Source organism: Anomalospiza imberbis, chromosome 10 (assembly GCF_031753505.1).
Source record: "Anomalospiza imberbis isolate Cuckoo-Finch-1a 21T00152 chromosome 10, ASM3175350v1, whole genome shotgun sequence".
Classification (NCBI taxonomy): domain Eukaryota; kingdom Metazoa; phylum Chordata; class Aves; order Passeriformes; family Viduidae; genus Anomalospiza; species Anomalospiza imberbis.
In genome coordinates this window covers 16,153,953-16,177,659 of record NC_089690.1, presented here as the reverse complement: position 1 = coordinate 16,177,659, position 23,707 = coordinate 16,153,953, and the positions used below count along the sequence as shown (strand labels likewise).

Genomic DNA, 23,707 nt, shown 5'->3' with positions numbered 1-23,707 from the left:
TACTTGTTCCATCATAACCTGGTCTTCCTAGAAGGCCTGAAGGACCAACTGGTCCAACTGACCCCATTTCACCAACAGGACCCGGAAATCCAGGATCTCCTCGTGGACCTACAGAGAATTACAGAAACGTGTGAGTTGAACATCTCATGGAATTGACAGCTTAAATCTAAATTAAGCTGCAACCAAAATTATAATTTGGAAACTACACAAGAGTAAAATAACTTATGAAACATTTTAAAATGTGTAACAATTTAATTTTAAGGCGGGAGGATTTGGTTACTTTTCTATGGATTCCAGCTCATTCCACAAGCACATTTTTAACTCTTCATCACTTTGTAGAAGTATCTCTGTGCTATGTATTACAAAATGCTGAGAGAAATGTTTGCCCAAAATAAACACAGGTAGCATTTAAAATAAATATTGATTTCATGTTATGTGCTTTAGCAGTACACACAGGGAGGTCATTTCAGGATCACCTTAGTTGAAATGATTCAGATTTTTAAAAGTATATTTTCAAAATTGCTACAAATAACAACATTTAAAATTGCAATTACATACTGATAAAGAAAACCTGAATCAGATGCAAACAGCTTCATTGAATTGGAAAAATAAAATATTGGCAGTAGTTCTGTTCTCTATTGTTCTAAAGGCCTCTTTCTCTGAAGATTGCATCCACTCACACACCATGCACATGACTGAATATTACTTGAGATATTAAGCATGGGGTTGTTTGTTGTATGGGCTGGAAACCATGGAAGTCTGTGGAAAAAATTTAATTTATTTTAGGATGAGGCCCCTATCTAATGGGGAGGTTCTGCTGAACTGGGGTTTTGTTGTAACTTACTTCTGTGACCACAGGAAATTTCTAGTGCTGCACTACAAATACAATTTATGATAAGCTCTCTGTTGAAATGTTCTCATAAGACAAACTCTCCAATTATTAGCTGCAAAAGCACAACCTTGCAGGCAGCAGGCCTGGCTGTTCCCCCCTGTTTCCTGCTATGAAATAAGAACTTCCACACATCTTTTCATCAATTAGTTGAGTAAGATGGCGATAAAGGGAGCTGGGACATTAAAACCCAGCCTGAGGTTTAGGGAGGAAAGTAATAAATTGACAAGTATTCTGTTGGGGGTACTAGTCCCAGGATTTCCCCCCTGCAAACAGGAAGCTTGATTGTAGTCTAAAATTTATGTATTGTGGCAATACTGAAAACAGGAATCCTAAATGACAATGGGAAGGCAGGTGTCCTTATTTGCTGTCCATTAACCAGCACAGGTTTATTCTTCATCAATTTTTTGTAGCTATGCTTAGGTCCCAGTACGAGAGAGTCCTTCAGATCTAGTTGTGACTGTATGCACAAAGATCTTTCACACAAACAAACATTTAATGTGACGCTTGTATGTTTAACATAGTTCCAGGAAGATCAGCGAGACAAACACAAAAATGTGGCCAAAACCACAAACACAGCCTGTGGCCACTGGGAGTGTTTTAGGATTCTGTCCCCTGCAAGCCTAGTGACCACTTTCACACACCTTAGCAAAACAGGTCCTGAACTTTATACAGCACAAAGACTAGTCAAAAATAGATATAACCTTTTATAGGAAGCAGTGGAGTTCCAACAGCTCCAGGAGGACCTGGGGGCCCTTTTTCTCCGGGATCCCCCTGTAAGAGTCCAACAATAATTTTTTTAAAAATGCAATTATATGGTGTACTAGAATGTTACTAAATATTTCAACAGTGGGGAGATATGTAAGGATGTGACACACACTGCCCAGGAAACTTAATTTTGACATTTTGCAGCATTTAAAACCAAGCAAAAATATTTAAAATAATCATTATCTTTCAGAATACCAGTGGCTGAACAGTAATATACCCATTACACATATCTATTTGACTCTTCAGAACATGTGACTGCTGTATTATTTCATTCATTTATTGTAAATATGACTTAAATGCAGTAAATCAGTATCCATTTAATTGAGATATTTTGATTTAACAATTAATCTGTAATTAAAAATTACAGAAATTCTATATCAGGATTAGGAAATTACTTCTATGACAGATAAGCATAAAGAAAAACATTTTCACTGTCTAACAGCTATTATCAATGGTAAGAGATACTCAAAGATCTTACAAGAAGTTTAAAACATCTGCAATAGGGAAACATGAAAGTGCTTGCTAATGGTGAGGAAAATCACTTCTGCTTGGAGGTTTTCTAAATTAACTTGGATTTTGCTACTTAGAATTGCAAGTGAAGTGGACTTTAGGGAAGCCTTTTATGTGGCAAATTGTATTAGACCTTTTGCTTTGTAGATTAGAAATCAGCTCTCCTTTTTTAGCAAATGGGAACTAAGAAAACAAGAATGTTAATGTGGGAACTGTGCAATGAGGCTGCATTCCCAGACTAGACTCCAGGCCCTTTTAGGACACAGACAAGGAGAACTGGATACCCATTCTTACACAAATGAAAACAAGGCCTCTATGCCTCATTCTTGGCTTTTTTTTTTTTTTTTTTTAAATGGTGTCTCTACAGTAGTTAGACAGTTTTGTCACTGACTGCTGCCCTCTTGATCTCTGGCCTGTTTCCTTTGACTGTATCTTGCAGAATGAAAACATATCCTTGTGTCATCTTTAGTTCTTTTAAACAGGAAAATGGATTTGTCTTTCCGAATGACACAGAAGAGCTTTCTGTGTGGCAGGAAAGAAAAACTAGCATTTTTCCTCCTCTGATAAATTTAGAAAGGATTTTGAGCTTTAAAATTAATTTAATGATGATAAATAAAGATTTGTATAATAGATGTATTTGGCCCAAGTCTTACATAATTTTCATGCTGATTTTAAAATGACACAACCAGAACACAAGAAAGAACTGAAGAGTAATGAGCCAATGTCAAACATGTCTGTCCTTGGTATCTCAAGGAATAAATACCATTTGTGGTCTCTGAAAATCTGTTTTTAGGCTGTTAGGGCTAATGACCCTCTCTGGTTGGCAGCTGCCTATTGGCTGTATTTTCACTGTTGGTACAATCCTACACAATGGCATAAATCTCTTTAGATTATTTTGTTGACTGATACTGCTTTCTCTTCCCATAAAAACTTCAGGGGACTGAACTTGCCAATAGTTTATTTAAAAAAAAAAAAGTGTTGCCAGCATCCAGGCTTAGGCATCAAAAGCTATGGCAACAATTCCTTGAAGGCCACCCTTTACTTTTAGCAACAGTCAGCATTTCTTAAAGATGAAAGGTACTTTCAATGCAACTAGTTGGTTTTTTTGGTTTTTTTTTGAGTCTCTACACCTTAAATCTGAATGCATCTTAGATTTTATATGAACAGGCTATTCCCAGGAGAAGTTTTAATCATATTCTTGTTCCTTCAGTGCATGTGATTCTTAGTGGATCATAAGCAACAGCTGGTGAGGCCAGCTGAACAGTTGATGCAGTCTGGATAGGTCTGCCCCTTTCAGGAATAATCAGATTTCTCCAATGTTTTTCCAATCAAAACTACAGCATCTGTGCAATCACTCAGGATTCTGCATATCTGTATTTTTTTATTAAGTTGTGTCTATACTTGATTTGATTTCTTTTGCTCTGGGCACTAGCAATTGTAATTTAATCTTTCTGATTCATTACTGCAGGACTTCAACCATTTCCCTAGCACAACCTACCAACAATTAATCATGTTTTTGTTTACTGTTTGTAGTGCTAACTGATGGCCTCTCAGGCTGTAGGCTAATCAATGGAGTCTAAGGAATGCACTATTCTGTTTGTAACACGACTTGCCTCAAGTTTGTTAATGAGGCCCCAAATTAAAACCATATGTACATCAGGGTGAGAACTTTTTAACAACAAAACACTTAAGATTTGTTTCAAGATTTTGGGAGTATTGGACTGCAATGAATCTTCTGTTTAAATGTGATATGCAATGTTTCAGTTTAATTAGTATCTAAATGATATCACTGTGTTGTGAAGTTGATAACAGCCAAAGGGGATGAAAAGTAACATCTGTGGGCAATTTTTCCCCCTAGGTATGACCACATAATTAAAATCTTGGCTGAAGAAGGTGGTGTAGCATTCTCCTGACAATCCTAAATTAGAAAGTAAGTCTGTGACTAAGCCAGATGTTTTTATTGCACTTTCACTTATTTACTTTATGTGTTTGTCATTACTCATTTGTAAACATGCTTTGAAAACCTGTCTGTTGCTTTATATTTTTGTGCTTTCTACTGTGTCTTTAGCTGTATACTACTTAGGACAAGTTTGCACCAGCCACAGTTCACTTCTTTGTGTCACCACAGATTATGTAGAGCGTGATCCAATCTTATTTTTTAGTTTATAACAGAGGTGATTTTTGTGCAAATCTGTTGAAGAAAATTCAGTGGTTTATATGCAGTTTTCAAAAAAAAAAAATTCAGAGGGAAATAAACATTCCTTGACTTTTGTATTCCAGAATATTTAAGCCAAGTTCATTAGCATCACAATTTCTGCAATAATGTTTTTGTCCTCTGTACTGTGATAATAACTTTCAACCTTGGTGTCTCTACTGGTGATTCTGTCACCCACCTTTTGCATTGCAGCATTTCACTCCTCCTCTTACTCATACACTGCTGACCATTTGGACCCTATCCCAGGACTTCTTAGGCCTACCCCCCTGGCTAGACTCACTGTTGCTTTGCTCCCTCTAGGGTAGCATCCAGAACTGCTTTTTTCTTTTGAGTGTGCTTTAGCATTGTAGATTCCAAAGGAAATATAATAATTCTGTTCACTCAAGTCTTTGCTGTTACTCAGAATTACAATATGATCCAGTAGTCAGAATTTCATTGGTTCTGCAGCCTGCAGAAGAAAATTCCATACACTTTTGTCCTGAAATGTCACTAAACTGACACCTGGGTCTTCTGAAATTGTTTTAAGCATCTCTTCCACACTTTAATTATTTTTCTGTTTTACTGCTTAGCCCTGGGCTGTGACACCTACACTTTTATCACTAATGGAAAGCAGCAGGTATTGTAAAACAAAAGGCAGTTAGTGTCATCTAAGTGAGCCAAAGTAGGAAATGTTTAAACACAGCTGGTGTGAAGGAGTCCACTTCCTTGCTGTTCTGGTAAACATCTTAGAACAATTACTTAAGTAAACAGATTGAACACATGCCAAGAGATTTTGGTAAATCATGCAAAAAAATAGGCCAATCTGAATGGAATTTTGCCACCTCATTTGGGGCCAGTTTTCATCCTCATTTACAGGATCATACTGTTAACTAAATAGCAGCTTCCTTTACCTCCCATACCTCCCTGGGGAATGCAGCTCAACTGTGAAAACCTTGCCGAGTACTACAATTCATGGATTAGGTAGCTCTCCTGGTATATTTACAGGTAACTGTTGGGATTAACAATTCCTATGGTATGTAAAATAGAATTCCCACTTTTACCTGCACCAGCTAGGAATGTTTTCTTACATTGCTATTTACTACCACGGTGATGAATAACTATAATGAAAACAGTAAACTTTTACAGAAATTATGACTGCATAAAGGGAAATGGCCTGATAAGTGGGTACATCTGGGAGGAAATACTGGCACAGAGGGGAGTGGGGTGTGAATCTGTGGTAATTTTTTTACCTGTATGCCTGGATAGCCAGGTTGTCCAGGAAAACCAGCAAATCCTGTTTCACCCTGGAAAGAATCACATAAATACAAATTGATTAATCTGTTAAAACATAATTCATTGAGCAAAACCCAGTCATACAGCACTGTCATGTTATAATTATGTGCGCAGAGACTTCACTGGGTTTGTACAGGAGGTGGTGTTTCACAGATTCTCCTGTGTTGGAAAATTCTCAGCATGTATTGCCAGGTTATTCAGACAGTGCTCAGCAGATTCAGTGGAGCTGGGGCACAGAATTAGCTGGAATACATACCAGCAGACTCTGATAGACTGTCTGCTTAATACAGCTGAAATTAGTTTGCTGCTTGCTGAATGATTCTCTTAAACTACTGCATGGAAATCAGCTGCACATCAGCTCTCTTCTCTTTTTATGATTTTCAATTATACTCATCCAGCCTGTACTCAAACTCTTTAGGTAGGCAGGAGTGAAAAACAAAGTGAAAAGTATTTTTGCAGCTAAAACAGTCACCTGGAACATAGCTCTAGAGGCAAATATTGATACATTAATGTGATTTATGAACAGCATGATCACTACCTTAACTAGAGTTGGGTGAGATATAGACCTATATACATACATCTATTGTTCTTTATTCCAGTAAGATGCTGTAAGTTCATAAGTAAAATTTAGCAGTCTTAGCATCACTGGAATTTCTCAAGCCAGAAACATGAACAAAACATGCATGCACCACAAAATTACACAAACAATGTCACCATAAAAATAAAGTTAACATGCTGCATAACTTTTATATTATGCTGTATGTGTGTCCCACTGACTTTTCCTCCTCCTTCCAACTTCAGATTCCATTAGCAAATTTCAGCCAAATTTTAGAGTGGCAGAAATTCAAAGACACAGATTTCATACAGCTTCTGTGGCAACAGGTAGCAGAAGAGAAAAGAAGGAATGCAATCTGAGCTATGAAGTATGTGGAAACTCCAAATCTGCACAGGTCCACAGAAAACAAAATCTCATTGATCCCACTGTTCAGGGAGATGCTTATATCTTCTGCCTTCATACCTTCATTCCAGGAAAACCTGCAGCTCCATAAGAACCAGGATGACCCTAATAAAAGCAAGTAGACTGTAAGCTAAAACAGTAAAAACTTATTTAAAATTAAACCTATTCAGAACTGCTCATAGTTAATGTTACATAGATAAATATTACTTGAGATAGCTTCCAAAAACTTTGCAAAACTTTTGCAAATAGTTTCTGTGAGAAATGGACAAGAATTAGAACTACAGACCAAAGCAAGGCTGTCAAGTTTTCACTTTTTTTTTTTTAACATACTGCATCAAGCACAGTAGTGGAATGCTGCTTCACTTCAGCACTGTTAGGCAAATCCAGCACAAGTAAAGTTGCTGTAAAAAACTGCCATCGACACGTACAGAGAACATTAAAATTACTGTGTTAGTATTGTGCTATTCCAGAGCAGCTTTGTGCTGGTCCAAATATTTAGAGGATAACCCTACAAATTTACTTTCTTTCCAAGAAAAGTCTGTATGAGCTTATGTTTAAGTCTGAGACAGGGTAAGTCCCAGGGCAAGTCTCCTATACAGGAAGCATGACAGATTAGTTTAAAAAATCCTTAAAGTTTTTCTTGAAATTGCAAACTTAAACTGCCTAATTATAGTGAATTTGTGATATAATTTATTGTGCAACTTTCTTACCTGCAACCCAGGGAATCCAGGAAGGCCTTTTTCACCCTTTTCTCCTCTCCCAAGTATGCCCTAGAGCAGTGAAAATAGTTTTTTTAACCAAGATGCTCAGTGAAGTATGCCTACATTTTAATTTTTGTGGACCTTTATTAAATGACATACACATTACAGTGGTGGATCTTGTTTCACTTGTGAGGCTCAGTCACTGGGCCTGACTTCACACAGCATCACCAGCAGTGCCTAAGTAGCTCCAGTTATTTGAGAAACCTGCTCTGGTCTCTTCTCTAAGCTTCATATTATTTCAGCAGTTGAATTTGTATATACTTTTTCTAAAGTTCTGGGCATCGTTTGAGCTGCTTCAGTTGATTTCTCTGTTCCTGCTTATGACTAACAAGTGCATGTATTATCATCTACATAGATAACTAGTACTGGAGCATGCATATAAAGCCCATCTTTTTCAATGTAAATCCAATAGAAAAATATTAGCTTTGTTCCCTTTTCCAGTGCCAAGTAACAGTGGTCTTTTTATGATGGAAAATGAACTTCTGAAAAAGTGCCAGACTTACAACTCAGAAATGTGATGTTTGTGCTTCTCATCTCTTCTGCTACATAGCTAAATAAGTTTTTAACATTAACTAGAGTAATTCTTTTGTCTCCAATTTCCTCTTTTTTTCTGAGATCTGGCAGCTTCCTGCCTATGGATTTTCCTCTTCTGGCACCTCAATGTTTAAATTGATCATGTTGACAGAAAGAAAAGAAAATGTAGACTAGACAGTAAAAAGCAACCCTCTCTCCAAACAGGTGATTCTGCCTTCTCTACCCTTGGGGATATCCACAATGTCAAGTTAAAGTCTTTCCTCTGCCTTCTGTGGTAAATATACACCATGCCCCATTAAGAACACATTCAGATCATCTCTGTTTCTCTTCTTGAGGAAAAATAATCTGTACTTGTATTTTCTTCACAGTTCCAATCCATTATGTCAACAGCCCAACTGGCAACAACACTGACTTTTTGCTACTAGGCAACACTCAGTAGGTATGTGTAAGACAGACTCAGAAAGATTTTCCAAAGGGTTTTGAAATATTTTTGCTTTCGCACTGATTTAGGCGGTAATTAAATTTCACAGCAAAAAATGTGCTTTAGAAGCTTAACATAATAACCACACAAGGACTTTGCCAGCACCATGGGGAAAAAAAGTCCCATTACTTACTTTAGGTCCACGTGGCCCTCTGTATCCTGTTAGCCCAGGTAATCCTTTTTGGCCCTACATATAAAAGGAAAGTTTTTGTGTATATTAATATGCAGGATATGCCTATGTGCTGCTTAACTTTTTTAATGTCCTACTCTGAATTAGAAGTGTTAAAAGGTATTTTTTTTAAGCACTGGATGTATTTCTTTAGGTGCCCTCAACACAAGAAAAGCAAGAAAAACATTTATGCACTTATCTTTATTTCTGTTAACACTGTCAAAACAGCATAATGACTCTGGAGAGAGATGTATGTATCTTTTCACTTCCAAGGATCTGCAAGTCAGGGCTTTGTCCCTACAAACATGTATGACAGTAGTTCCTTTTTAATTTGCTGCTCTTCTTGGTTTGATGCAAGTACTCACAATCATAAATATACACTTTTGAGCACAGCCCCAGTCTGAATGGCTGCTTACATGACCATGATTGTGTCGTGTTGTAGAGCAGCAAATGTCCCACTTCCCAGGAACGTGGGGAGTTTATGGAGGTCCTTTTGGTCCTTTCCCTCTCCCCATACACCTGTATAGCAGCTGTTTGCATGATCAAAACCCAGGGTCCAACATGTGACATCTACTGGTTCCCTGAGCTGAGGCTGCAAGGAGCTGGCAATGCCAACTTCACCTTTTCATTTGTCTGTTTGAGGAAATCAGACTTGAGGATGCAGAAAGCTCTGTAGCAGTATAGGGCTCTGTAACACAGTTTTTGTTTAAAAAGAACATGGGTTACAAACATTCTAATGTTCCAAGCCATTCAGCTGTAGCTATGGTAGGTGTGATCTTGAAGAAGTACAAGTTGTTCAGGAAAATTGTGGATGCCCCATTCCTGGAAATGTTCAAGGCCAGTTTGGATGAGGCTTTGAGCAGCCTGGTCTAGTGGAAGGTGTCCCTGCCCATGGCAGAAGGATTGGGACTAGCTGATCTTTAAGGACTCTTCCAACCCAAATGATTCCATGATTTTCTGATAAAACTTGCAATAAAAATTGACAAAAAAATCACACTTAATTTTTATATTAAAGAGAGCACCCTAGAAGGGTTAGGGTTACTTCAAAACTATAGATTGGAATACAGTTGCCAGTGATGTGCAAGATTTATATTGTATTAAATAAGTAAAGTATTAGTGAAGAGCCACAAAGAGATTCAATAGCACAGTAATCAAATTTGCCAGATGCCTGAAATATGATTTGCTAATGACAAAAACTGAAGAAAACCAAAGCAAGGGCAGTATCTCCTTTCTGCATCAAGACAGTCTTCCCTCCAGAACATGAGCTAAAGTACACGTGACGTGTCCTCTCCTGAAAGCTTGTGGGAAGGGTGCTGAACACAGGATTCTGCTGCAGCTGGTGGTTTGTTACAAAAAGAAAGGTATGTCTTATGCCATCCTTGCAAAAATTACATCACAGGATTGTACTTGCCAAGTTGACCACTGTTAAATACGATGACAAATTAACACCTTTTGTCCTTTGAACAGCTGAGCTCCAGGAGGTCCAACTAACAGCGGTGACCCAGGAGGCCCAGGCAGCCCGATGTCACCCTGTGGAAGCCAAAGCAACAGCAGAGATGTTCCACACAGTATTTCAGTGACACTCAGCTTGTTTTCCTATTGTACCATAGCACTACGTATTTCTGTACTCACTGAAAATGTACTAATTACCTGCAGATAAAGGCTTGCACTGAGATCTGTAAGCCTCTTTACCATCTGTCCAGATGAGTAAGGTTGGCAATCTAATCTCCTGAGTCATTAAAAATGATGTTACAGCTAAGGAAATAAATGAGAACGCCTGCCTCCTGCTCCAAATCTGCTGTAGAGATAGTAGTTATGGGACTGTCAAATCTCTTACGTGTACATACAGTCTCTCATGTCCTAGACCAAAGCCTTTGAGCACAAGACTTTGTGAATGTGAAATGAAATTATTGATTTGCTGTGGAAAGTTGTGTATATTAGACACTTGCAAAAATTGGACCAATTCATAGAGGAAATATCAAATATTCTACATTGGTTCTATATATTCTGAGTATGCTAATACAGGTGGAGACTGGTAAAGAACTATTATTATGTGCTTCTTATACCCTTTCCTTGACATCTGTTCTGCACTTAGCAAGAGATGAGATTCAGGGACTGATTTGGTCCAGCCCCTGTCACTAAGTAATCACAAATACTGTTGTGATTACCTAGGCAGTGTCTGTTCAGAATGTATGTAAATGCTAAGTAGCACTGATTGTTGCTTTTCAAAATCTTGAGAATGTGCTTGACTCCTGAATGCAGCTCACTGAAGGAATTCCTTCTGCTCAGAATTAATTGATTCAATAACTTCTGTTCTAACATGATTAGCATGACACAAAGCCACAAATGAATGGGTTCCAGGGAACTCAACAAGACTATTATTCTTCTAACTCTACAGCTATAATAAATTTAATATTATTTGTTTTCTTACCGGCTCCCCCTTTTGTCCATCCACTCCAATCCCTGGATTTCCCTAATTGATAAAGAATGTACACAGTTTCAGCATGATCAGAAAATATTGATATTAGAGTTTAATCAAGTAACTATTTTAAAAAACTTGATAACAAATAAACAAAAGGAACATTTCAAATAGTTGTATAAATTATTATTTTACTAACAGCTTCAGAAGTTATTACCTACCTGTTCACCTGGCAAACCAGGGTAACCCGGAATACCCTTTAAAAGAGAATGAAGACAAGTCAATATATCTGATTTAGAGACAGGTTTTGAAAATTATTTCCTCTTGCTCATAGGACCTGGATGCAGAATTTTCTCTTGGGATGTACTTATTCTAAAGTGCAATTTACCTCACTTGGTGACTGCTTTCAGGGGGGCTGACCACTGGTTTCCCCCTTTCCTGTCTCCCACAGGTGGTCTTGGGAAAAGGGGTTAAGGAGAGAGCACTAGGAGCATTTCTCCATGACCACAGACTGCCAGGATGAAACATGTTCATGCAGACATGGGAAGGAAGAACATATTCCTCAACTCCCAAACTCATAAGGTAAAGCAAAAATCTATCTTATTACCTGCCTCAAAAATTACTTTTAGGCTTTGATTCACATTAAGGCAAGTTCTAAAATGGGTAGACAAGAATGAATGCATATACTAAGGCAAGGCTGTATAACTGTGGGGATCTTACAGGCAATCCTGGATGGCCTGGGTATCCAGATGGGCCTGTTGTACCTCTTGACCCCCTAGGTCCCTGGAAAAGATTGAAAAAGGTCTTTTTGTGAACACAGAAAGAACTTGCTCTTTTCTACACAAATCCAGCTCCTCTAAAACACCTTGGACTCAGCCTACTGGCCACTGCATTCCACCCACAGTCCAAAGCTTACACCATGCCTGAAATCTCCCTGTGACTAGAGCAGCCAGCACCAGCTTCTGGGTAGTACTGGACAAGGCACAGTTCTATGTTGTTAATGCACTGAGAGTTCACTTTGTCAGCAATTGTGCTAAGGTGCAGGGACTTGATACAATTTATCAGTGAATGCCTTTTTAAAGGCTTTAAAAAGAGGAACTCAAAGGCATCAAGAATGTGACTCAGCAACAAAATTAAACTCTCTCTTCTTTCATGTTCTTATGGCTGGAATATGATAGAGTGCTACTTATTCTTGGGAGACCCATCAGATACTGTAGAAGATTTCACATCTTGAATTTCACAGAGAAAATATTCTGTGAATACCAGGGCAACAGCTGCTCCACACACAGCTAAAAGAGGTGAGGATGGTCTGTTTCTACTCCCTTTCAGCCAACATGAACTGGCCATGGGAACAGACTATACAGACTTGATGTTTCTCAGACTTAATTCTGGAATTCTGCTATTTAAGGCAGGCAGAGAGAAACTCCAATATTTCTTACCATACTAAGGAAAAAAAATTGAAGCTCTTCAAGACAAAAAGCAGTTATAGAACCCACTGACTGTACTTACAGGCATGCCAGGGGGTCCAGGATCACCTCTCTCTCCCTGTAATGACAATCATTTAACAAATGAACCAATAGCCAGTTCAAGCTTTCTTGTGGGTATTTTCTAAATTTACAGATATTAAGATCATAAACTAGCTGTTTGTGTTTGAGTTGTATATGTGTTTTTTTGTTGTTTTTGGTGTGTTTTTTTTTTTTTTTTTTTTTTGCATTAAGTTTTATAACTAGTGAGGATTAATGGAATAATTACATTTACCATACATGTTTTCCTACAAATAGATGATTTTTTTCACAATCAGATACTTACTGGAAGTCCTTTTCCAAAATGTAAAATATACACTGAATTTCCTTTTTCTCCTTTTTGCCCTGGAATTCCCTTTAAAGAAAAAGAGTCTTTTAAAACATGATCCACTTACTGATATCCTACATTTTCATGGAGAATGTATGATAACTTCTCGGGTTGTGACTTTCTGGTGCCCCTATATCACAAGGTAATCTACTAGGATCAGGAATAATCATTTTATTTAACAAAACCTTCTGTACAGTTCAGCAAACCAGGTTCCCACAGCTTCTGGACTCCTGCTCTGTTTAGGTCTCCTTAGCACTTGGGTCTTTCAATATTCTATGATCTTCACAAATCTTGCCCTTAGCATTAATGTGCCTTCTTTTTCTTTCAGGGAGGCAGTGGCTTTAAGTACTAGCACTCTGCCTTCCATGAAAGTTCATTGTGTGATTCAGAAGAATTTAAAGTGATACTGCATAAAGATAAAAAAAATAAAAGTATGGACTGTATTAGATACATAGTGTTCAATATTTCCATCTATTAGGAAACCTATTTCAGTTTATAAAAGAAACCCGATACCTAAGAGCCCTGGATTTTAAGAACTAAGTTCCCATGGTACTTGCTGTGGGTGCTTTATAAAACCTTGCTAATTGTAGCACCCTCAAAAACTCAATCTGAGTTAGCATGAACAGATGATTTATTTTGCAAAATTCAACTGCAATGCTCAGTCTACTGTTAAGAGCATGATATGCACATATCTGAAGAACAGATATATAAAGATGTTATTTCTGAAGTTTTTCCATTTGAAATCCAAATACAGTGGATATAATTTAACTAAGTAAACCATCTGAGTTCAATAAAATGGGACACTGTCAAGCACTTTAAAACTGTACTGCTACAGCGTTCATGATATCATAAACTGGCTGTCCAAATCCTGCAGTCAGAATGAAACAGGTAAGGTATTTCTCCCTGGAAGGGTACAATAGAAGGAAGAATTACAGCTGTCTGCAGCTGGATATAGCTACAGTAGATTGCATACAGATTACAGGTAAACAACAGCTGCTAGGGAACACATTAAACAAATCAAAAGTTGTTTTTATCTTTAGTTATTTTACATGTGGTCTCTTGTATAAAAAACATTTTTGTTAGATTCAGTTTGTTATCTTCTACATGACTTAGGTAAGGCCTAATAGATAGAAATTACTATATTTTCCAACAAGGTCAATTAAGTTATGCGGATGTATATGTACACGGTGTTAAATAAAATTATACAGGACAATGTTATAAATAAGAATTAGATAAAAATGTTGGCTGTAAGGTACAGTCAAGTTAGTACCTGGTGCAACAAATCAATTTAAAAATAGGCAATCTGCATAAGGAGGTTGGAAGAGCATTCTTGCACACAAGCAAATATGGTTACTATGTGTTGTTTTTCTGGGCAGCTAAATGAATTTGCACTGGAATTTTAGTATGCAATCCAAGGCTACATGCCTATTGTGTCTCCCTGCTCTTGTAGGTTGCACATACTTTTGCAGGCCTGCCAAAGAGCATGCTCCTGAAATTGGTAGGATTTATGCTGTCCCATGTTCCGTTTTTTCTTTATGTCACTTGTCTAATTACAAAAAGTAAAACTCTATTTTGAAGGACATAGTAAGTAAGAAAATACAGGTGAAATTAGAGTTTCAGCAGAAGTAACAAGTTACTTTCAGACATACAACAAATGAGGTTATTAGTAAGTTTATAATATCTTTCATAGCATGAAACTCTATTTTATTCTAATTGTTATTATCTTTGATAACATCATTACACTCTTGCACCCACTCCACATTTTTCTAATGGCTGAATTCAGCATTTTATTTAGCGCTCACTAAACACATTTGATTTTTCATGTAAAGTGCAGTTGTTTTTATTGTGTTGCTTAAAAATTTTCAGGGAAGCTGTTAGACCAACTAATCAGCTCTTATTCAGATTAAAACTTGTTTCCACAAAAAGTCAAAGACTGGTGACTAGAGCTGTTGAGCAAAATTTCTTTGGAGCTACAGTAATTTATTTCCCTTAATCACAAGAATCTTTCTATCTTCAATAGTTGAGTACTGCTAACACAGCTACTTAAACAATTTTAAAGTGCCTTCCATTGTACCAGAAAAAGTAAACAAATATTAAAGTGCTCATTTCAAACATTTAAACTGTGGAACGATCTCTGCATATACAGATACATGCCCAAGCAAGACGAGGAGTGCCCAGAGGACATATGTGTAAAAAATCTTAGAGTGTAACAGGACTTAGTCTTGTTGAACATTCCACTTATTTTTAAGTCATCTCATGTATGTCCCTACTAGCTTTTAAGAAATTTCAAGTACTAATGAATAGTATGGTGGTTTCAAGCTACTCCTTCTCAGCTGGAGTGGCAATTCTGGGGAAACAAGTCAGAATTTAACTCTCAAAGCAGCCATATGTACTTCAAGGATATAGAAGGCTATTTCACTTTCAAGCTTGATCTGTTAAGGCAGTATGTTTCACTCCCATTAACCTGTGTAAGAATTCCTGGGAATTCCCTGTGCAGCACTGTGAAGCTGATGCCACAGTCTAGGAGTCATTTTAAGAGTTGTTAGCTTGGAGGGGAAATGCACATGCACAACAGGAATGCCTTTCACGTACATAAGGACCTCTTGGTCCCATATAACCATTTTCTCCTGGAAATCCTGGGTCTCCCCTCGAGCCATTGCAGCCGTCCAAACCATGCTTGCCTCTGGGTCCTTCCCTTCCTGGGAGGCCCTGAAAGACAATTTAATATTTATGAGAAATACACCATGATTAATGAGAAATTACTTCTTAAATTAACAGAACAGTTCAGAAACAAATGTGTCTCAGACGTGAACGCGATATCCTCTCACAGTGGTGCTGCCTTAGAAATATCTTCTATTCTGAACAGATTTTTTGTGGTATAGAAAAAATGAGGTAATTCTTTTGTTTATTTGTTTTTTTTTTTTGATGCATAGCAAATGTAACAGGGTTATATTAACACTGGTAAAGAGGATCAGACTGTGTTCTCACTTGAGTGGAAAAGTAATGCTCCGTCTTCTCAGAGAATCCAGACTCTAGTTCTCTAGCTATAGTCTTTCTCGTGGCTGTTGTCCTGGTACCCTTGTCTTGCGGCTGTTGTCCTGGTTTAACAAAGCCTGGTTTGCAGCCGGGGGAAGTCCATGGGCTGTGGGGGTGGTTCCCTGTGGGGAGCTGGCAGAGCCAATCAGCTGGCTAGTTTTGAAGACTGACACCCAGTTAAACCACTTAAAAGAGTTGACCAATGTGGAAAAACACATTTAAAAATGAGCAAAGGCCCGGAAAACTCTCTTGGCTTCCGGCCTTTGAACAGGCGACTGGCTGGGCCAGCCTGTGTGGCCAGGTCGGCTCAGCCCGCAGTGTGGTGTGGCTTGGCTGAGATTTCTGCCCCCTGAGGGCACCCCAGTAAGGTGGACATGGCCCATGAAAGCAGCTGTGGGAAAGCTGCACGGCATGGGAAGGGCTTTGACACTGCAAACAGATTTTTCCTTTCCCGGGCGGCTGATTTGCTGTGACATTGAAGGCACGAGAGAACAGTTTCTTGTGGAGCAGTCTCCATGGCATGGCAAGAGAGACTCCTCTCCCTAAGAGAACTGAAAAAAGACTATTTTTAGAGGTGGTAAACTGACTGAAAGTCCCAGGTTTTGTCTCTTTATGTTGTCAGAGGGAAAGAAAATAGGGTGTGTGGGGAGAAGTGTTCTGTAGGTTTTGTTCAGATTTTCTTAATTTTCTTTGAATTCTGTTAATAAAATTTTCTTTGTACCTTTAAAAGTTTTGAGCCCGTTTTGCCCTCTTTATCTCACAGCAGAAAATGAGTAAATAATTCTAGTGGGTGCACTGGCGATTTGGCCAGCACTAGATCCACTACAGATAGAAAGCTGAAAAAACCCACCAAAAAAAAGTCATTGCAAGCAGCCTCATGTTTTTTAATTGTTAGGATAAAGCAAGTAAAAAGAGGACACAGCTTGACTCAGGAACACAGTAATTACAGAGATTGTGGTTTTTCTAACCTATCAATAACTAACCAGTGTCCAGATAAGGAATAGTTCTACTAAAAATTAGTAATTGGGCAATGAAACAATGAGATTTTTCTTGGAATTATCTTCTGTTGGAGAAAAAACCTATTTTTCACAGAATTAAAGATTTTTGTAAAGACAAAATACTAATTATAACCCAAAATTATTTTTTGGGGGAAAGTCTGAAAATTGGTCAAGAAAGTATCCTCCTGGTCATTTCCCTGAAACTTTTTTGTCAATTCTACCTTCTTCTTGTCTGTAAATGCTTCAGTCTGATTTCTAGACACTGTTTTTAAATTAACATTTTTTGCAAAAAGGATATACATTTCTTGGGAGCACTTCCTTTTTTCTGTGCCAAATTTTGGGCTTGTGACCTCTATATTATCCAGACATTTTGGCAACAGTCCACTGTCAAATGTGGACAGCTGACAAGCAGTTGCTACAACACCCACTCAGCTTTTGGTTCTGTTTTCACTTTCAAAATTCAACATTTTAACTTTGTTTATTCCATGTGAAACTGGTAGCATCACAGGAATTCAGTTCTAGCAGAGTGCTAGAACTGCACTATCTTAGCAGTGAATTATCTAAGATACTATTTCACCAAATTTCACAATGAAGAAGGCATTCATAAAAATACCTTATCACATGCTATAAAGACAAATTTAGGACCCACTTTGCTTATGCAGTCCCTATTCAGGTTAAAATTACTGGACGCACTGGTTGGATTTCTTCCCGCAAAAGGACTACAAGCAAAAGTCAGAATGTTTGAACAAAAACAGTGCATTGGTTGAGATAGTTTCAGAGATGTTAAGAATGAACTAAGCAGACTACAGTGTGCTGTAGAACCTAAGAGAAGAAATACTCTGCTTTTAAGCCTAGCTCTGACACATGCTCCATGGCCATGGGTAGTCTCTGCCTTCACTGCCCCACTCCTGCATGAAAATTCTGTACTTACCTCATTGGGATTTGGTGGTGTTGGTTATCAATAGGAAACAATAACAACTATTGTTATCAATAGTTGACGTTAACCTACTTATTTTATATTTTTTCAAAATATGTAACTCTCTGAGAGAAATGATATTAAGTATAAAGCTAAACAATTTAGTGAATGAATTATTCTGTTAGAGGACTTGCTATAAGTTTATGGCACCTGTAATTTTCATAAAGAAATATTTGTTTAATACGTACAGGAACACCATCCAAACCAGGAAATCCTGGGACTCCAGTTGGGCCCTAAAAAAAGGTGATATGAAAAAACAAAGTTGATGAGGTCATTACTTAAAAAGAATGAAAAACAAGAATATGTGGTACTATATAGCAAGAAACAAAAAACCAGCCCTGTTTGAAATATGAATCAAAAGCCATAATTTTCAGAAATTAAATATCTGAAAAAAACCTCTATGGGCCTAGCAGAAGACTAGTGCCAACAGTTACCCATGTAACAGGTGGTACAAACATCCAACACTCACTAGCCATTCATCCTCAAAAGATTATAAAATGACAGAACAGGCAGTTGCTTGTAACTTATAAAATATTTCTGTACATAATTTCACAGTCCTGCTCCTGTTTTGATAAAACCAGCAGTACAATTTTTGTTACAGCATTTACATTTCAGTTGCGCTAGATAGTGACATTAGTGATTTCACTCTGAGATCAGTCAAATTAGACTATTAAAACTAATAGGAAGTACCAAGGGCCAGGGATTGTAAAGATATGAAAGATATTAATCTGAACTTCAATTTATACTCTCTAAGTAGTAATAAAATTTTGTTAGTGCAGCATTTTTAAAAGCACCGTAGTGTTCTCTCCAGCTCCACATTTCTGCACATTCTTTGAGGTTAAGGAAGATGATGTGGTATGTGCCAATCAGAGTCTGTCTGTTCATCATATTTTATGTCTTTTGACAATTCTAATTTTGTAATCCATAGCAAAAAAAAAAAAAAATCTCCTGAAATATTTTTTCAAGAATTTATTTTCTGTAATTAACTTCTGTGAGAATTTTGTATGAGCAAGAGTATAGTTTGGCAAATGTTTTTTTGTCATTCAGGCTCTGTTTCACTTATCAACATTTAACATTACACACTGCATACACCTAAAAGAGCATTTGTGGTGTTTCCTACCTTATCACCTTTTTCTCCAGCTGGACCAGGCTTCCCATTCTCACCTCTCTGTCCTTTCTCCCCTGGCAAACCAGCTGGTCCTGTAGATCCCAAGGACCCAATTGGACCTTGAGCTCCCAGCTCACCAGGCTGACCCTGAAAAGAGTCCAAAGAAGTGAATGACTACTGCTGTAACCCCCACAGCAGTTCAGAGATGACCCTGTGGATAAAACAAGGCTTACAATGTATAACTATTCATGATTTAAAACAGCTGCTGGACAGCCTGCAAAACTGTCTCACACATTAGGTGCTGTAGGAACACAACCTTCAAGTTTAACAACTTGCTGAAGGTGATTATTTCTTTTCACCTTCATCAGGTCTCCAAGATCACCACTCTGAGATGCTTGGGATAACCTGCAAGTCTTCCTGGCTCCACCAATTTAAGAATCACCTTTTGCAATCCTAGGACTCCAATGAGCATTGTGTTTTCCCACCAGAAAAATGAGGACTCATTTTAGCCAAAGGGACTTTGTACACAATTAGAACAAATCAAGTGAATTTCCTCTTTCAAGTCATGATATGCCAATTAAGTTTTTCTAGCTCACATTTTTCATAATCTCTCATATCTTAGTGCCTCACATAAAACTTGTGATGTTTCCTGGAGAAGAAAAAAATAGTTATTAGCTAACATGTTTACAGAAATTATCAATTTTAATAGATTGTGTTAAAATGGATTGGGAGGTTGAAGAATATAGTTTATCTATAAATGGCTCTAAATTGAGTATTTGTACCTTCATTACCATACAATCTCCATAGATTTCTATTAACTTTTCCAAGGTAATATACATTCTCCTAAAGCAAAATTACTTCCCATGCCAACTGGACTTTTGAGTCTACAACACTGGTGTGGAGTTGTTTCAGATGTGTTGCAGTTTTTTGTTCTGTCCTGCTCAACAGCTATGCAATCATAGATTCAAAGTGCTGCATGAAGCAAGCTTTCTAATCAGGCTTCACACGTGAGCTGTCTACACTTCCACCCTACAAAAATCTATATATTTGCAGGTCTTTATTTCTCTTATATATATTTTTTATTTGATATCATTATCCTTGTTTACCTATAACTTGTTCTGTTTCCAAACTGAAGACTGTTTTGCCTTCTTTCCAAACTTCATTCATTAATTATAATAAATTATTATAATTAATTATATTAGTTACACAGTATGTATAATCAATCAATAATTTATTATAGTATAACATTAATTATTATAATTAATTATAATTTTATAATTATTAAATTATATTTAAAAAGAGAGCAAAATTGAACCCTACACATTCCTGAGACAACCATATAGCTTTGGACCACTTGAGGGCAGTAAAAGATATTTTAGTATTTACAGAAATAACAGACTATATATTTACTTTTATGAATGGATTGAAGGAAGAAAAAAAAGATGGAAATGAAAGATGATTGTAAGAAGATATGTCACTTCAGGAAGCAAAAGAACTGAATGCCTGCTTCTCAGTGTAAACATTTGAGCAGACTGAATCTATCTGGACAAAATCTTGTGAATTACAAGCAGGTATTTAAGCTTCTTTTACTTTTTATTTATTTTCTAATTGTCTTTTTAGAATCAAAAAGTGTGTGATTTGACAGTGAAAATAAGTGAAAAAATGATACGCATCATTCAATCAAATAAACAAAACAACAGAGAAGGTAATTCACTATGTGTTTGGACAGGAATGTACTGTAGGTTCCTGCCACAGTGGAAGTAGGGCTGGATGACTTATAAGCTATGAACTGGAACTTAGTCTAGATGCTGGGAAAAGTAGTCCTACACTTAGAAAAAAGGACCATCTGAAAAAAATAATCCTCATATGAGTCATGTTCCATTTATCTTTACTCCCTCCTCTCACTTCAGTCTTGATCCTGCTTCCAGAGAAGTCACTGGCAAAAATTCCAGGGCAGACTCAGCATGTTGTCTTCTCTAACAGTTACAATTTTTCTGATACCAGAATTTCAGCAGTGTAAAATATTATGAAAATAAAGTTCTACTGGTATTAAAAGCTGATGATTCTGCATCCTTGTTAACAGTGGATGGACAGTCAGAATTCTGTGTGTTGAGTGTTTGCTTGCATGAGCAGTTGCAGCCTGTCTACTCACAGAGCCTTGCTCATTTTATGTTAGAATGAATTTATTAATTGAAGTACTTCTAAGGTAGCTATTATGCCCTCTAAATACTTGATTGGAAAAAATAATTGGACAACCATTTTAATTAAAGCATCATTTTGAGTACAAGTGAAAAGAATCAGACTAAAAATATAACAAAATACAAGTGTTTGAACCATTGACTTTACTGGAAGTGGTATGGCTTTTTAGTTCTCTAAACTAGTTATTACCTGGCAAAATGCATCTTTCATCAACAGGTAAAGAAAAGCATAAGATGCTTTGCACTAATTTTTAATGCCTTTGTCTTTTAATGCATTTTGTTGACAACAGGTTTCTGCACCAACTTCAGTATTTTTAATTAATAGTGTATATGTGCTGCATTCAAGACTTGTAAGAGAAAATTTTCAAAACATGTTATATTCTTTGGATAAGTTTCAGTTAAGAAACATGATTTTTATTGCACTCAGGAAAAAAAAGCTGAGACACTGTAGGCATTCTATGGTAGTTACTATAATTAAAAAATAAACACTTCTAGGATATGTAGTCCTTTAAGTTGATAAAATATCTTCATTTGCTGCTACCCTGTGAATTTAATTGACTTCATGGTCTTCAGTAGAAGGTAGTGAAGTCATAGAACAGAGTCACTGAATTCAGAATTCAGAATTCACAATGGGTTTGGCAGCTGATACAACTTTAGCATGCCATGTGAAGCTGATGGATTCTCTCTCTTTCTTTCAGCTCAAAGACTGATAATGACTGGAGCTTTGTTAAGACCAAACTGATACCATGCCATAACATCTATTATCACATCTATTATTTGTGCCCATCCAATGTGACTACCACAGCATTACAGTCTCAGGACAGCTGTAAAAATAAAGAGGATGAAGGTAGTCATGCTCATGTGGAAATGACAAATTAGCTCAGATAAAATGAACAGAATATTATGCCTGCTCTGCCATCTGATGCCAATAAATTCCTCTAGGTTTTCAGTGCCTTGTTAATTGTCTAGGTCAGGAGCTACCATGCCAAGACTATGGTCTGTTATTTTAGCATATCCTGGGCTTGACCTGCAGTAAGAAATTGACTTTAAGCAAAACAAGGCGATATTGTTTTTTAATTAACTATGCTTCCTAAGACTAAGACTGCAAGTACTTCAGAATCATGTAACAAAACATTTAATGCTGTTTGGAAAAGGCAATGGCCAAGGTTAACTGGATTTTTTTTTTTTTTTTAATGCATGAGACTGAAGAGCATCTGATTTTGAGAGTGTCTTGAGCACTTAACTGTCTCAAGCACAATGTTTTAAAGGAGTCTTAATTGGAAATAAAAAAGTCATGCTACTCAAGTGAATTGTCTTGCTTCTCATTATCAAAAAAGTCAAAAGAAGCCCAGTTATCACCTTCAGTGAGGACAGTACCCTATGTTACAGGCTATGGAGATGTACAAGTGATTGGTGAAATGCACTTACCTTCTGTTCATAAGAACAATAGTGAAAATGCCTAGCAACTCCACACATATTGTAGGCGAATAATACAGCAGCCCTTTCCACTGTGCACTGGACTCTGGCTTGTAACCAGTCTTTCCCATTTCACCAGGAGCAGGACAGAGCAAGAAGGAAAGTAAAGCAGTCTGTGGGCAAGAGAGGAGTGCTCACAAAGGCATTTGGAGAGATGTTTTATTTTGTAATTTGCTCAGTGAGGTGGGGGCATCTGCTACTGCTCTAAGCTCCACCCATGTCCTCTCCCCTTTTGGAAGAGCTGGTCAATTACACAGCAAAGCCACAGCTTTGGAGGGGATTGGAGGGGTGTCCATTCTGGGAAGATTCTACTCCTCACTGTGTAAGACTAGAACCAAACTCATTTTCACTGTAAGTCAAGATTCAAAAAAAACCAGAACAAACCTCTTCTAAATATAAACCTGATTAAGATGAGATAAATCTGAGAAATCACACAATTTGGCATTAAATCCAGTCTTTTGTCCTTAATAGACCAAATTAGATAATCTCTTTTTCATAGATTTTTAGCCAAGTAAATGCAATAATAATACTTAGAGCCTGAATTTTCGTAGAATCAGAGAATGGTTTGGGATAGAAGGGATCTTAAAGATCAAGTAGTTCCAAACCCCCTGTTATGGTTAGGATGACCTTCCACTAGACCAGGTCACTCAAAACCTGGCCTTGAACACTTCCAAGGATGAGGTATCTGCAGTGTCCCTGGGCAACCTGTGCCACGGCCTAACCACCCTCACAGTGAAGAATTTCTTCCTCAGATATATCTAAATTCTCTTTCAGCCTGAAGCCACTACCCCTTGTTCTGTCACTACAGGCCCTTGTAAATAGTCTATCATTCTTGTAAAGAACATCTGAACCATGTTCCAGACTACTGGAAAATTTGGCAACTTATCATATTTGGCAACTTTATTATATTTTTCAATGATATAATATGCTACAAGAACAAAACCCCTGATGATGCAGTTTAGTATTCACAGTGATACTTCACAGAAGCACAACAAATCACAGTGAAGTGCTGAAAACATCATTCACAATGCATATTTAGGTTTCTGTTTTAACGGGCCTATGAAAAGAAAAACTATCCAGTAAGCCAG

The 23,707-nt window shown here is 37.3% G+C and overlaps 1 protein-coding gene and 1 long non-coding RNA gene across 4 annotated transcripts in view; one reads left to right on the top strand and one right to left on the bottom strand.

Annotated features, from left to right (window-relative positions):
• COL4A4 (collagen type IV alpha 4 chain) overlaps nucleotides 1-23,707 on the bottom strand; it is an 88,490-nt gene that overhangs the window by 31,584 nt on the left and 33,199 nt on the right. For 2 of the 3 annotated variants that reach the window (XM_068200904.1, XM_068200905.1), the window contains exons 5-19: nucleotides 18,958-19,092; nucleotides 18,026-18,070; nucleotides 15,420-15,536; nucleotides 12,786-12,854; nucleotides 12,486-12,521; nucleotides 11,697-11,759; nucleotides 11,198-11,233; nucleotides 10,989-11,030; nucleotides 10,007-10,087; nucleotides 8,522-8,575; nucleotides 7,323-7,382; nucleotides 6,673-6,717; nucleotides 5,612-5,665; nucleotides 1,594-1,663; nucleotides 4-108 (exon numbers count right to left, since the gene is read on the bottom strand). In XM_068200904.1, coding sequence (XP_068057005.1) covers nucleotides 4-108; nucleotides 1,594-1,663; nucleotides 5,612-5,665; nucleotides 6,673-6,717; nucleotides 7,323-7,382; nucleotides 8,522-8,575; nucleotides 10,007-10,087; nucleotides 10,989-11,030; nucleotides 11,198-11,233; nucleotides 11,697-11,759; nucleotides 12,486-12,521; nucleotides 12,786-12,854; nucleotides 15,420-15,536; nucleotides 18,026-18,070; nucleotides 18,958-19,092 — 1,012 coding nt within the window. The remainder of the gene's footprint in view (nucleotides 1-3; nucleotides 109-1,593; nucleotides 1,664-5,611; nucleotides 5,666-6,672; nucleotides 6,718-7,322; nucleotides 7,383-8,521; nucleotides 8,576-10,006; nucleotides 10,088-10,988; nucleotides 11,031-11,197; nucleotides 11,234-11,696; nucleotides 11,760-12,485; nucleotides 12,522-12,785; nucleotides 12,855-15,419; nucleotides 15,537-18,025; nucleotides 18,071-18,957; nucleotides 19,093-23,707) is intronic. The other variant, XM_068200906.1, reaches the window with a different exon arrangement.
• LOC137480052 (uncharacterized) lies at nucleotides 7,942-11,732 on the top strand. Its single transcript, XR_011002680.1, has 3 exons — nucleotides 7,942-8,181; nucleotides 8,276-8,346; nucleotides 11,428-11,732. It is a non-coding gene; the product is annotated as an uncharacterized lncRNA (long non-coding RNA).